This window comes from Diorhabda sublineata, chromosome 6, assembly GCF_026230105.1.
Source record: "Diorhabda sublineata isolate icDioSubl1.1 chromosome 6, icDioSubl1.1, whole genome shotgun sequence".
Classification (NCBI taxonomy): Eukaryota; Metazoa; Arthropoda; class Insecta; order Coleoptera; family Chrysomelidae; genus Diorhabda; species Diorhabda sublineata.
In genome coordinates this window covers 35,686,194-35,698,359 of record NC_079479.1, presented here as the reverse complement: position 1 = coordinate 35,698,359, position 12,166 = coordinate 35,686,194, and the positions used below count along the sequence as shown (strand labels likewise).

General features: G+C 29.2%; 3 protein-coding genes across 3 annotated transcripts; 1 reads left to right on the top strand and 2 right to left on the bottom strand.

The window, feature by feature from the left end:
• Positions 1-414: 414 nt before the first annotated feature.
• Positions 415-3,355, top strand: LOC130445647 (3'-5' exonuclease). The gene has a single exon (XM_056781398.1). The coding sequence runs from the start codon at positions 496-498 to the stop codon at positions 1,207-1,209; it is 714 nt and encodes a 237-aa protein (XP_056637376.1). The 5' UTR covers positions 415-495; the 3' UTR covers positions 1,210-3,355.
• Positions 3,290-7,267, bottom strand: LOC130445646 (cilium assembly protein DZIP1L). The gene is made up of 7 exons (XM_056781397.1): positions 6,929-7,267; positions 6,643-6,875; positions 5,938-6,591; positions 5,527-5,884; positions 4,009-4,265; positions 3,819-3,955; positions 3,290-3,766 (listed from the first exon to the last, which is right to left on the bottom strand). The coding sequence occupies exons 1-7, from the start codon at positions 7,032-7,034 to the stop codon at positions 3,397-3,399; spliced, it is 2,115 nt and encodes a 704-aa protein (XP_056637375.1). The 5' UTR covers positions 7,035-7,267; the 3' UTR covers positions 3,290-3,396.
• A 1,022-nt stretch (positions 7,268-8,289) lies between these two features.
• Positions 8,290-12,078, bottom strand: LOC130444804 (endonuclease/exonuclease/phosphatase family domain-containing protein 1-like). The gene is made up of 5 exons (XM_056780055.1): positions 11,154-12,078; positions 10,694-11,100; positions 10,452-10,636; positions 8,956-9,186; positions 8,290-8,896 (listed from the first exon to the last, which is right to left on the bottom strand). The coding sequence occupies exons 1-5, from the start codon at positions 11,697-11,699 to the stop codon at positions 8,622-8,624; spliced, it is 1,644 nt and encodes a 547-aa protein (XP_056636033.1). The 5' UTR covers positions 11,700-12,078; the 3' UTR covers positions 8,290-8,621.
• Positions 12,079-12,166: the final 88 nt, after the last annotated feature.

The following is a 12,166-nucleotide window of genomic DNA, read 5'->3' as shown; positions in this document are numbered from 1 at the left end:
ATTTTTCGTCTTTTATTCAATTTCCATTCCAATACCAATGTCCGTTTTTTTTTATATATATAATATAAAAGTGTGATATTCATTGAATTATTTTAGTTCTATGGTTTACTATACTGTAAATGCATTTTTGGTGCGGGATCTGCTTCACGTAAGTTTAGCCAGAACCAAATTCCCATACTCCGTTCTAAATTCATAATCTTTAAGTTCTATGAAAATTATGACATAGATAAAAAGTTTTCAAAAAATGAATTAATTAATCCAAATATATAAACGATTAGTGTGTAATAATGAATGTAAAAGATAAAATAATTTTTTTAGTATTAAATTTACTGTTTTATTCACATTTATAGTTTTCTGGTGCAGTATGACACTGACAGTTCAAACGAACGCTATTCCATCTTAACGTCAGCTTGTCATTTCTATAAATTGGCGGGATGATAATATGTGTAAAAGTAGAAAGTTGTGTTAAAAAAATAAAAATTAATATCTTTTAAAATGAAATTACGTTGCCGAATATCTCCACAAGAACGAGAAGAAGAAGAAAAACGAATTAAATCGGAGAAAGAAAAAATCGCAAGAATGAAAGATGCCAGACCTTTTATAAAATTTACTGGAAAAATTATATATCACACCGAATTAATAGATATAGCTTTAATAAGTGATAATTTATTAGAAAAAGCGAGTGTTTCTAGTGATTCTTTTGTTATTGGGTTCGATATGGAATGGCCATTTTCATTCCAAACAGGCCCCGGTAAAACTGCAACAATACAATTAAGTTGTGACGAATTAACGTGCTACATTTTCCATGTGAGTCAAATTAAAAATCTACCGAAAAGCCTAAGTGAATTGTTAGTGCATCCAAATGTTAAATTAATAGGAAACAACATAAAAAATGACATAAGAAAATTAGCGAGGGATTTTAAAGGTTTCGATGGTGATAAAATAGTAAATAACTGTTTGGATTTAGGTGTTTTAGCAAACTCTATTCTTTCTCGTTCGGAAAGGTGGAGTCTTGAGAAATTAGTAGATCAGTTGTTGGATTTGAAAATTGACAAAGACAAAAAAGTTCGAAATAGCCAATGGCATGTTATTCCTCTATCAAAAAGACAAAAAGAATACGCGGCTACCGATTCCTACGCCTCTATTCTACTATATCAGGCTTTAAAAAACCGAGAAATTGAAATGAATTCTTGTATTTCGTCTATTTAATTACTCACTAAATCTTTTTTATTTCTTATTATCTATAAACTTTATTCATTCATTTTTTTTTCAATTAATATAAAATAACAATTTATTTCATAGTTTACACTATGCTGGGCATTGTATACTAAAATTTTTATAGAAATTTCTACATATGTAACACTAACTGTAAATCACATAAATTGATTTATTTTTTTCCCATATTTAATCTGTGAAAACGTGATAACTTCCTCAAATATCAAAAAACTGAGTCATTGGGTTTTTATTGGATTTTTTTATAAAAATAAATGATTCCAAATCTGTTTACTACAAAACAATGCCTCTTCTATAGAAATATTGATTGTTGAACTCAATTTAATTGCCTAAATTGTGTGATTTTTAATTCTAGTTCATTTTAAGTACTGTCGACGTGATTAGCTAGATATCACAGCTGATTACTTACTAAAACTAATACCACTTAGACGTCAACATTGGGTCGATAGCCCCGCCCAATGTCAAAATGTAATGTTAAAGTAATACTTTCTGTGTCTTCCTTGTATAAATGATTTAAGTCTGATTTTTATCATAAAAAAACAATTATTTTTCATTCAGTATCATATTTATTTTATGTCAACACATGATTTGATATATAATTGTACAAAAATTTAAATGAAAATAGCCATCTACGTTCTAAGACTGGCCGGACGTGATTATGGTGTAGTTAGTCCCGCCTACTGTCGTTTTATGTCAAAATGTCTATTAATTTCTATACCTTCCTTGTATAATTTATGTATGTGAGATTTTTATCATAAAAAAACTTCATTTTTCATTTATTTAATGTTTATATATTTTTACAACATAAAATAATATATAATTATACCTTTCGGACGACGATATGGCGTCGTTAGCCCCGCCCACTGAAGTTTAATGTCATATGTCTATTACTTTTTGTATCTCCATTGTATAATCGATGTATGGGGAATTTTATCACAAAAGTACTTTATTTTCCATTTATTTGATGTTTACACATTTTTATAACATAAATTTTGTATATAATTGTAAAAACAATGGAGTAAAAGTAGCATCTTGTCTTTTTAAGATCGTTTGGAAGTCAATATGGCGATGTTAGTCCCGCCCACTGTGGTTTAATGTCATATGTCTATTACTTTCTGTATCTCCATTGTATAATTGATGTATGGGGAATTTTATCACAGAAAAACTTTATTTTCCATTTATTTGATTTTTACACATTTTTATAACATAAATTCATATATATAATTTTAAATCATTGGAGTAAAAGTAGCATCTTGTCTTTTTAAGATCGTTTGGAAGTCAATATGGCGATGTTAGTCCCGCCCACTGTGGTTTAATGTCATATGTCTATTACTTTCTGTATCTCCATTGTATAATTGATGTATGGGGAATTTTATCACAGAAAAACTTTATTTTCCATTTATTTGATTTTTACACATTTTTATAACATAAATTCATATATATAATTTCAAATCATTGGAGTAAAAGTAGCATCATGTTTTATAAGATCGTTTGGATGTCAATATGGCGATGTTAGTCCCGCCCACTGTGGTATAATGTCATATGTCTATTACTTTTTGTATCTCCATTGTATAATCGATGTATGGGTAATTTTATCACAAAAGTACTTTATTTTCCATTTATTTGATGTTTACACATTTTTATAACATAAATTCATATATATATTTTTAAATCATTGGAGTAAAAGTAGCATCATGTTTTTTAAGATCGTTTGGATGTCAATATGGCGATGTTAGTCCCGCCCACTGTGGTTTAATGTCATATGTCTTATTACTTTTTGTATCTCCATTGTATAATCGATGTATGGGGAATTTTATCACAAAAGTACTTTATTTTCCATTTATTTGATGTTTACACATTTTTATAACATAAATTTTGTATAAAATTGTAAAAACAATGGAGTAAAAGTAGCATCTTGTCTTTTTAAGATCGTTTGGATGTCAATATGGCGACGCTAGTCCCGCCCACTGTGGTTTAATATCAAAATGTCTATTACTTTTTGTACCTCCCTTGTATAATTTAGGAATACGGGATTTTAATTATAAATAAAACGTTATTTTTATAATTAATTACATGTTTATTGTATTTTTACAACTTAAATTAATATATAATTATACAAAAATCAAAATAACATCATTATTTTATCTCCTAAGACAAATTAATTCAAGTCAACTCAAAATCAGATAAACTGTCAACTTTTTCATCGCATTTTTCCGAAATTTCCGATTCCTGCATTTCAAAAAACACTTTTTTCCTAACCAAAGATCCTTCTGCGGCGACATTTTTCATGGAGCTCTTTCGTTCCTTCTTTTCCTCGTCTTCTACTGACTCGATCACTGGGTTCGTATCAGAATTTGTCATTGTTTTTGAAAACTTTGCCTGCAACTCTTCGATAACCGCATCGTGAGCCTGTTTCTGTTCCAAATTTTCTTCTATTTTGAATTGTTTCGGTAAATACGGATCAAGATCAGCTTCACTGTCACTATCGTAAAAGGATGGATCCTTGATCTGGATAATCGCCTTCGATTTTGACCTACAAACACAAAATTATTCAATTCAAATTAGAATTTCATCAAAATACTTACTTGGGTTGTTCGTTCTTTTTAATTTGTATTTTTAACGTCTTGGTATATTTGGTATCATCCTTGGGTAATTTTTTCTCGCTTGTAGTCCTTACTAACTTTTCAATTGATTTTTTTAAGGAATCATATCGTGGAAAACTCTAAAATAAACAATAATAAATGAAAAATTTTGAAATATCTAGTGACAATCTACCTTTTTATTAAGATTTTCTTGGTGTTTCACTATTTCCAAAGATTTTTCAAAAGTTCTTTTCGGAATACCATTCCACGTTGGGTTTATTCCCATTTCTTGAAGAGCATTGTTTATTGTAGCACTAATTTTTTCATTTAATTCCGTTTCTAATAAATTGACATCTTTAATATCATTCGTATGAGATTTTTTTTGTTTTTTCGAAGAAATCTTCGAAATATTACATTCTGAACTAATGGATTCTGATTGTTTTCGATTACCTAAAATATAAACATTTACATACAACTAAATGTCTACAATTCGTGGAATTGTTTTCATTTGAGTTGGTAGACACAACAAAGAGGATTGAAACGAAACATTTTCAAGTTTTATGGAGCTTTTTAGCACTGGAGCTATACCTGGTGAACCGGTTCACAAGCCAAATGGACGATGATAGGGAATTCTACAACTGAAATAATCCCAAATACTGTTTGGTACCTCATAGTGATAATAGTCGGATACACACTAAGTAGTTAAAGTAAATAACAAATCCTAAAATCATCCCAATCACGTCTCAACGAACCTCTAACTAGTCAAAAGGCATGTTATATTTTAGGTTAAGCAGCTTTAATAACTTGTCAGATAATTCAAAATTCGGAAAAAAGAAGAAGACGAAATATGGAATAGATGAGTTTTTTCATAGATTCTATATTAAAGATAGAGTTGCATGAAGATGGAGAAAGAGCATCGATTTACTACTATCTCTATATTATTTCTAGTAACGTAATTTGAAACATCGGACATATCGTGATTGGCAAGAATTTATTTTATTTGTGTATACATTTTTTTTCGTAGACATGAAAATTGTCCAAAAAAAAAAATGAAAATAAAACACTATCAACCTAACCTAAAAATAATTTCAACGTAAATAATGCGACTTTGGTTGCAAAACGGCGACTAATTGTGATTTCCACGATTCATTTGGAAATTTTTCCAAACTCAGTCACTACAGTGTTTTATCATTTATTATGTTGTTTTGTTACATTTTACTATAAAGAAACGTAATTTCGTGACGTAGGAAGATAGATTTGATTAGGTAGACCGTCCTATTACTTTATGCCTCCTTGTCTCATACTTTGTAATCTCTATTTTTAATACTGACTCTATGATATATTCTACGAAAACGAAAGTCAAGAGGTCTGTTACATATTAGGATAAGTAGCTAGAATTGACAGATATTTTAGAATTTATAATTAGTGACCACGTATTTAAGACAAGAAGAATACGAAATATAAAAAGGTTAAGTTGTCAAAACGTGTTTTATTGAAATTGAGGAAAGAAAATATAAATTAAAATCAAATTTTCTGCTGAATATGAATAAAAAATGATGGAAAGCACATACAATATTGAAAAAAAAATCCATTGTTTTATAAACAAAATTGCAAATTCAAATTTTTATCACGTAAAAATGATTAATAAGTCAGATGGTAAAAAATCGTGATATTACTTTATAAAAATATAAAAATAAATAGTAATATTTACCTTTTTTGATGATAGGTGAATAAATGACAATATCGCTTTGTTTTTTTCCACTATCAATAGTTTCCTTGGTATCAGAATCGCTTCCATTATCTCCACTACATTTTCCACGTACAAAAGTAACAACAGGTTCTTGTTGTGGAAAATAATCACTCTCAATAACTTCTTTTTCCAATATCGATTCGTTTTCTATATTTTTCATAGGCGAGATAGAAATTAATTTACTTCGTGGTTTAATTTTTGGTTTATCCTCTTCTACGTCCAAAATTTCCGTTTGTACAACTTCTGTAAGACGTGGAGTTGAAATTTTTTGCCAGAAAGTTTGTATTTGACTCTCTATGTTACTTAATCCCGTTGAAATCTGAAATTTATAATTTAAACTCGACCAAATTGATTTTCATATGTCTCACTCACTTTGCTTTCAATATTTTCCTCAAAATCATTAAACTTCTTCTCAATTTTCTCCTCGATATCTTCCTGGGGACGCAAATTTTTATCTTCAAAATAAAAAGTATTGTCATCCCTAATCGTATGTATCTGTAAGTGTTTTCGTACTTTATCTGTCTGTGTACTGATATTTTCCACGTTGCGTTTTTTTTCTTCTGTTATATGCATTCCTCGTTGTTCGCGTTCGACCATTTTATACTGCAACACAATTTCAAACAACTTGTCGTATTTATCTGTAAAAAAATTCTTCTCCAACTGCAAACTCGTCATTTTTTCCTCTACTTGTTTCCTAAATCTATCGAAACTTTCTTGTATTTCCGACACCAATTTTGTTGTTTTATCATCTCTTCCCTCGTTTATCGGTTTTTCTTGAATGAATTTCTCGGTGTTGTTCAATCTTTCTTTCAATTCCTTTATTTCCGAATGCAATTTGTCTGCTTCTAAATTTATAGGTATCGACATATCGTTTGTACTGTGCCTTCGTTTTATATGGGAATTTAGATAATCCTCGGTGCTGAACATTTTTAAACACATTTCACATGTAAATCTCGTCATTAAATTTCTCGAAGGCGATAAATGGGACACCAGCTCTTCCGTGTAATTTTTTGTTTCTTCAAGTTGCTAAAAATGACAAATTAATCTTATACAGTTATTATTGTTGATAAACATTACTTCTTTCATTTTAATTATGTCCTTTTTTAGTAAAACAACAGTTTTGTCCAAATATTTTTTACAAAACAACAAATATTCTACTGATAGCTGTGCCAAACGAAATAGTTTAACAAAATTAGAATCCAAAACTTCGGCTTGATCGTTATCCAAAACAAACTGGACTACTATTGAAAGGTTCCTTTCAACTGAAGCTACATCTCGTTCTTTAATGATACGATCAATGTCAATTAAACCTAAAAATTTAATTCATAAACTATTATTATATAAAGTGATTTTGATTACTTACAAATTTTATTTTTATCCAAGTTGGGGTATTTATATTTATCGAAACAAAAACCTGTATCCCAAGCTAGACGAGCATAATCGTAATGCCAATAATAATCGTCAAACATTTTTGTATGTATGTATTTCTAAATTCATTTAAATTATTGTCAGTTTGTTTGTATTGATGCACAATTGCGAATATCTCACTTTACAGCGGGTATATTTGTAGTAAAAATGGAATGAAAATAAATCGTAATTAATTTTTATAAATTTATAATATTAAAACTTATATTCTTTTTGATAATTATTTATATTAAAATACGCGCGGCTAACCTCTTTCAATAATATAGCCTCTTTCATCGTAGATATTTAGCTACCATATTTTAACCAATCAAATCGATAAAAAGATAGTTATTTATCATTAACCAATGGAAAAGAAACAAAAATATTTTCGTTGGATTTAATATGACTAATAGAAGCTTAATTCACGGTAGATAATTTAAACACATTCCGAATATCTTCTGGACACGTCAAATGTTCAGAACATTAAAAATTATAATTTCAATTCAAAACTAGCTAGAAGAATAAAATGCATATAGTCGAAGGTTTATTCTTAACATTTGTGAGTATAAAGTCGATTACCATGTTTTTTAAACACAATTATCTAGAAAATTACACTGGCTAGAGTTGACAGAACACGTTCAGGATATCTGCAGCGAACAAAACTAATAGTTCATTTACAACATTTGTAATAACTAAACGAAAAAGAAGAATATTATTGCTTCAACTAACATTACATTGTTATACTAATAAAACGTTTTTATTTAATAATCTTATCAAAAACTATTTGAAGCATAAACAATGAGTACTGAAGAATTATCGCCCGAGCAAAAGAAATTTCTGAAGGAATGCGATTTAGAATTTTCCGAACGTTTTACAGACAATGATTTGGAATTCAAGAAAATATTAGATTCTGATATACCTGCTCCTCCTATTATATCACCGTGGTATGATAGACAAAGATTTAATAACCGAGATCGAGACCGTCCAAGTGGTAGTTACAATAATTATAGGAATTTCAATGAAAATAGTTATAGAGATAACAATAGAAGGGATAGATACAGACCCTACTGAAATTAAGACGTTTTCATGAATTTAACTCGTTATGTAAATAATGTGTATTATTAATCACTTAAAAGTTGTTTGATATTCTCATTTTGTGTGAGATTTTGATTACTGTTAGAAACTAAGCTTTGATTTTTCAATTGGTACAAGTTTTTGTCTCCACTTGGAATTTGTAGAATACAAACGGTGCTTTTATTGTATTTTCCCTATTTCTGACAACGTTTTCAAAAGATGCAGGTTTTAATAAAACAAAATGTCTAAAATAAGAGAAACTTTATTAAATAAACTAAAAAAATCATCCAATTATTCCAAATTTAACTAGATACCATAAAATTTATATTTCCATCATAAGTAATTAAATTTCTGTAGTCAATACTAATTTTTATATATTTTTTACACGTTATTTTAAATAAATATAATAAATTTGCTACATTTTTATATGATTATTTAATCTTGTACTTCCGATAAGGTTTATAACTGGGATTAAGTTAGTATCACGGTATTTGTCATTTATTTACGACGTTATTGCACATAACACAATCAATATTTCTTTGGATGTGATCTAAAATCATACTAAATAAAGCTAAATATCACAAGACGATATCAGATGTTGAATTAGTGTATAACTCTGCGTATAAGGGACAATAGGGACTAGCAGGACCACCCCAAGTCCAACCGTTTGGTATTGCCAGATGGATCAGCCCCTGTTTTATCACGTTAGTCATTCCAGTCAGTTGTTTCCCCATTTTACTGTTATACAATATGTTAGCGGTGTGGGCGTTGGATCCTGGAATGGGATTAACGAAAGTGGTATTTGTGTTTGTAGAAAACGCCGCTTTCAAATTCCCAATCGTGCAATAGTCATCTGCGAAATAACGAATAATTAATCAACTGATAATTAATCGCAACACAATTTTTTTTTACCTGTCATTGTTCTGATACCTGTAAAATCGATAAAGACTAGTAATAGATCACTTTCCGATGTCAACTCTTTGAATTTTTGATCCAAAAAATCGATGTTTGTACTTTTGTGTAACATTAAATTAACTAATTGTAGATTTATATTTCCTACTCTGAATGAGGCTACTAAAGCTTCGCATTCGGTTTTAGTGTCACTAGGGCCTTCGTTTAAGGACAATAAATCAATTGGTACACCTACGAAAAGTTTTATTTAGTACAAAATATGTTTTTAATCGGAAAAGAAACTAAGGACACATATTAAGATGAATACATCAGATAGAACGAAGAAGTGTTGAGAGAATACTTGAAAGGAAAATTGGAAGAAGATAGAAGTAAATCTAACTCTAAATTGATAGATAAGGGTGTAAACAAGCTAAAAATAAGAAATTTGAGAAACAAATACGGAAAAAGAAAGGGTAGACAAAATAGAACAAGTTTTACTCCACCAGCGGGGCTTAAACTGACTTAAAAGACCAGAAAATCTCTAAACAGAGAGTTGACACTAGGAAATTTGAGTTTTTGCCAAATTAAACTCCAGATAAGAACTAGATTGAACTTTTATAAAGTATTTCTCGAGTAAACTGAACTTAGATGAGATGATTATCACTAAAATAAATGAAGAAAAGCCTTTTTAATAAACTAAAACTGGAAATCCCATTTTGGATCGAATTTAGACATTTTTTTGGCCAATATGAACCAATTTTTAACCAAATTAGTAAAAAAAAACAAATTTTTGTTTTAAGTTTGTCATCTTTTCAACCCATTTGGATCGAAAAATACCATTTTATGACTAAAATAAGGTCAATAAGCCTAATTAGAATCCTTTGAAAGTCAAACACAGTATTTTTGAATTCAATATTCACTTAAAACTAAACCTTTCTCCCTAATTATGATCTTGGATCAAATTTAAACTTTTCAATTCAATTTTCACTCAAAAATGATCCTAATTTTCTAAATTAATGCAGAAACTCCTATCATAACCAAATTCAAAGTAGTGAAAACCATTTTTGTGCCAATAAGACCCAAGAAAACCAATTTTTAATTAAATTCGACTAAGAAATACCAAAATTCCATTTTAGAGAAATTTATATTTGTAAAATTATTTTTGGGCTTATATGACCTGAAATAACCAATTTTTGACAAAATAAAAACAATTTTTTTCATAAATCTGACTTCAGGATTTTAAAATTTTCATTAAATTAGTTCAAAAAGTCAAATTTGAATCCGTTTGAGGTTAAACACATTCAAAAATTTATCTTTTATCAAATTAATGCAGAAAATACCATTTAAAGTTTTAAAAATTCATTTTTGGGCTTTTATGACCAGACTCAACTAATTTTCGACCAAATTAAATTTGAAAAGTCATTTTTTCACAAATTTGGTTATGTTAAGACCTCAAACGTCCAACTTTTTCATCACTAATTAATTTATAAACAGAGTTTTGATAATAAATAAATTACCTCCATCAGAATCATAGATGAATCCTAATTTTGAATCATGTATATCCAACATACAAAAGTTCCAATTATGATGATTATTTTGATTCCATTCTTTAACCCTTTGTAATTTTGGGTTATTCAACTCGTCACAAATTAGTCTTAAAGCCGTTACATTTAATACATCTTGAATGGCAATAATCGAAAACCTACAAATAAATAGAAATAATGTTTTACGCAATTCGTGAAATTTCAATCATAATTACCCGTTTTCTAAAATAATCCTACAAACAACTTCCTTAACACCCAAATTCCCAACTTTCTCATAAGAGAATTCTTGTAAATTCCAAGAAGCTACTCTCACAGCTGGTTCACCGTTTCTGGAAAAATTGAAAATTTCCTTCACCACAGGCCTAGGAGAATAAGCTGAAAGTAGTTCAAATATATCAATAGCTCTAGAATTACTAAGACCGTTCCTTATTGGTAACTTTTGGGGCATGCCATCAGTTCTGAAGCTCCTCTGATTCGGCATAGTATATCCATTAGTGAGAATACTGGGCCTGCTTTCTTCCAATTCAGAAATGTCATCATCATCGTCTTGCGTTGTCAAATATCTACCAATACTAGCTAATCGTATATTATCTATACATTTAACCTTTATCATATCCTCTATCTGAAGACACAAAAAACTTTAATAACCTACTATCTCCAAAAGTAGTAACATACCTGTCTAAATTTTCCTTTCTTAGTTCTATGATGTACTATGGCTGCTGCGATCTCCTGTGTCACTCCATTTATAGTTTGCAATTCAAAAACACTAGCTTTGTTCACGTTAACTAGCTTATTAGATCTCACAGTTAACCTCGATTCGTAACTTTTCAAGCTATCATAACTCTGGGCTCTCGATGAGGTATAGCTCAAACTTCTCCTTGATGAAACACAAATTTCGGGTTTTAATTTTTGTAACCTATCAGCACCAATACCTCTCACTACTGCTAGATCTTCTATTTTACGAAATCTTCCTATCGCTTTCCGATGTTCCACTATACTTCTAGCTATTTCCCTGTTTACTCCATCTAATGTCATCAGTTCTTCTTCACTGGCTATGTTAATGTTCAATCTATCTATTCTATCATCGTTTTCGCTCAAACTAAAGGTGTGACTCAAAGATTTTGGTTTAGAATGAGTTTTTTTCATAAAAGAACGTAAAGATCTCCGTCTACCTTTCGGTAAGCTAGAATTTTGACCCATTTTTACAGCATTTTGTACCATTAGCACACCAACGTTGATATCGACGATTAATTTATTATAATTCAATCAGTTACGTACAAATATTATCTCATTGTCAGTGGTTTGATAAAAAAATTAAAAAATTCAAAGTGCAAGGTACAAAAATTGATATTAATGACATCTATTTACCTATTATGGCATGATAAATGATTTACACCTTTGACCTTCTAAACTACAATTAAACCCTTCTATTGTCTATAAATAGAATCTTTCTAACACGTATCAATAAAGGTAAATTTAGATATTTCGTATTCAATTATTTTATTTTAAATAAATATCATAGGCATAGTATCTTAATTGCTCGACATACTTTAGATGTCAATGTCAAAATCATATGTTTTTATTTCTTCTTCTTTATTACAAAATATTCGATCTACTATCAAATTTATAGAACTTACAATAAAATAATTCGAACAAATCACTTGTGGATATCAAATTTTTAGTTCTAT

Bases quoted from the DNA above. Each gene is read 5' to 3' on its own strand.
- LOC130445647 (XM_056781398.1), top strand. From the start codon at position 496: ATGAAATTACGTTGCCGAATATCTCCACAAGAACGAGAAGAAGAAGAA.
- LOC130445646 (XM_056781397.1), bottom strand. From the start codon at position 7,034: ATGTTTGACGATTATTATTGGCATTACGATTATGCTCGTCTAGCTTGG. The intron at 6,592-6,642 runs GTAATGTTTATC...TGTCATTTTTAG, and splicing joins ACATAATTAAAATGAAAGAA to CAACTTGAAGAAACAAAAAA. The intron at 3,767-3,818 runs GTAAGTATTTTG...TTGTGTTTGTAG, and splicing joins AAAAAGAACGAACAACCCAA to GTCAAAATCGAAGGCGATTA.
- LOC130444804 (XM_056780055.1), bottom strand. From the start codon at position 11,699: ATGGTACAAAATGCTGTAAAAATGGGTCAAAATTCTAGCTTACCGAAA. The intron at 10,637-10,693 runs GTAATTATGATT...ATTTATTTGTAG, and splicing joins AGGATTATTTTAGAAAACGG to GTTTTCGATTATTGCCATTC. The intron at 8,897-8,955 runs GTAAAAAAAAAT...GTTATTTCGCAG, and splicing joins AGGTATCAGAACAATGACAG to ATGACTATTGCACGATTGGG.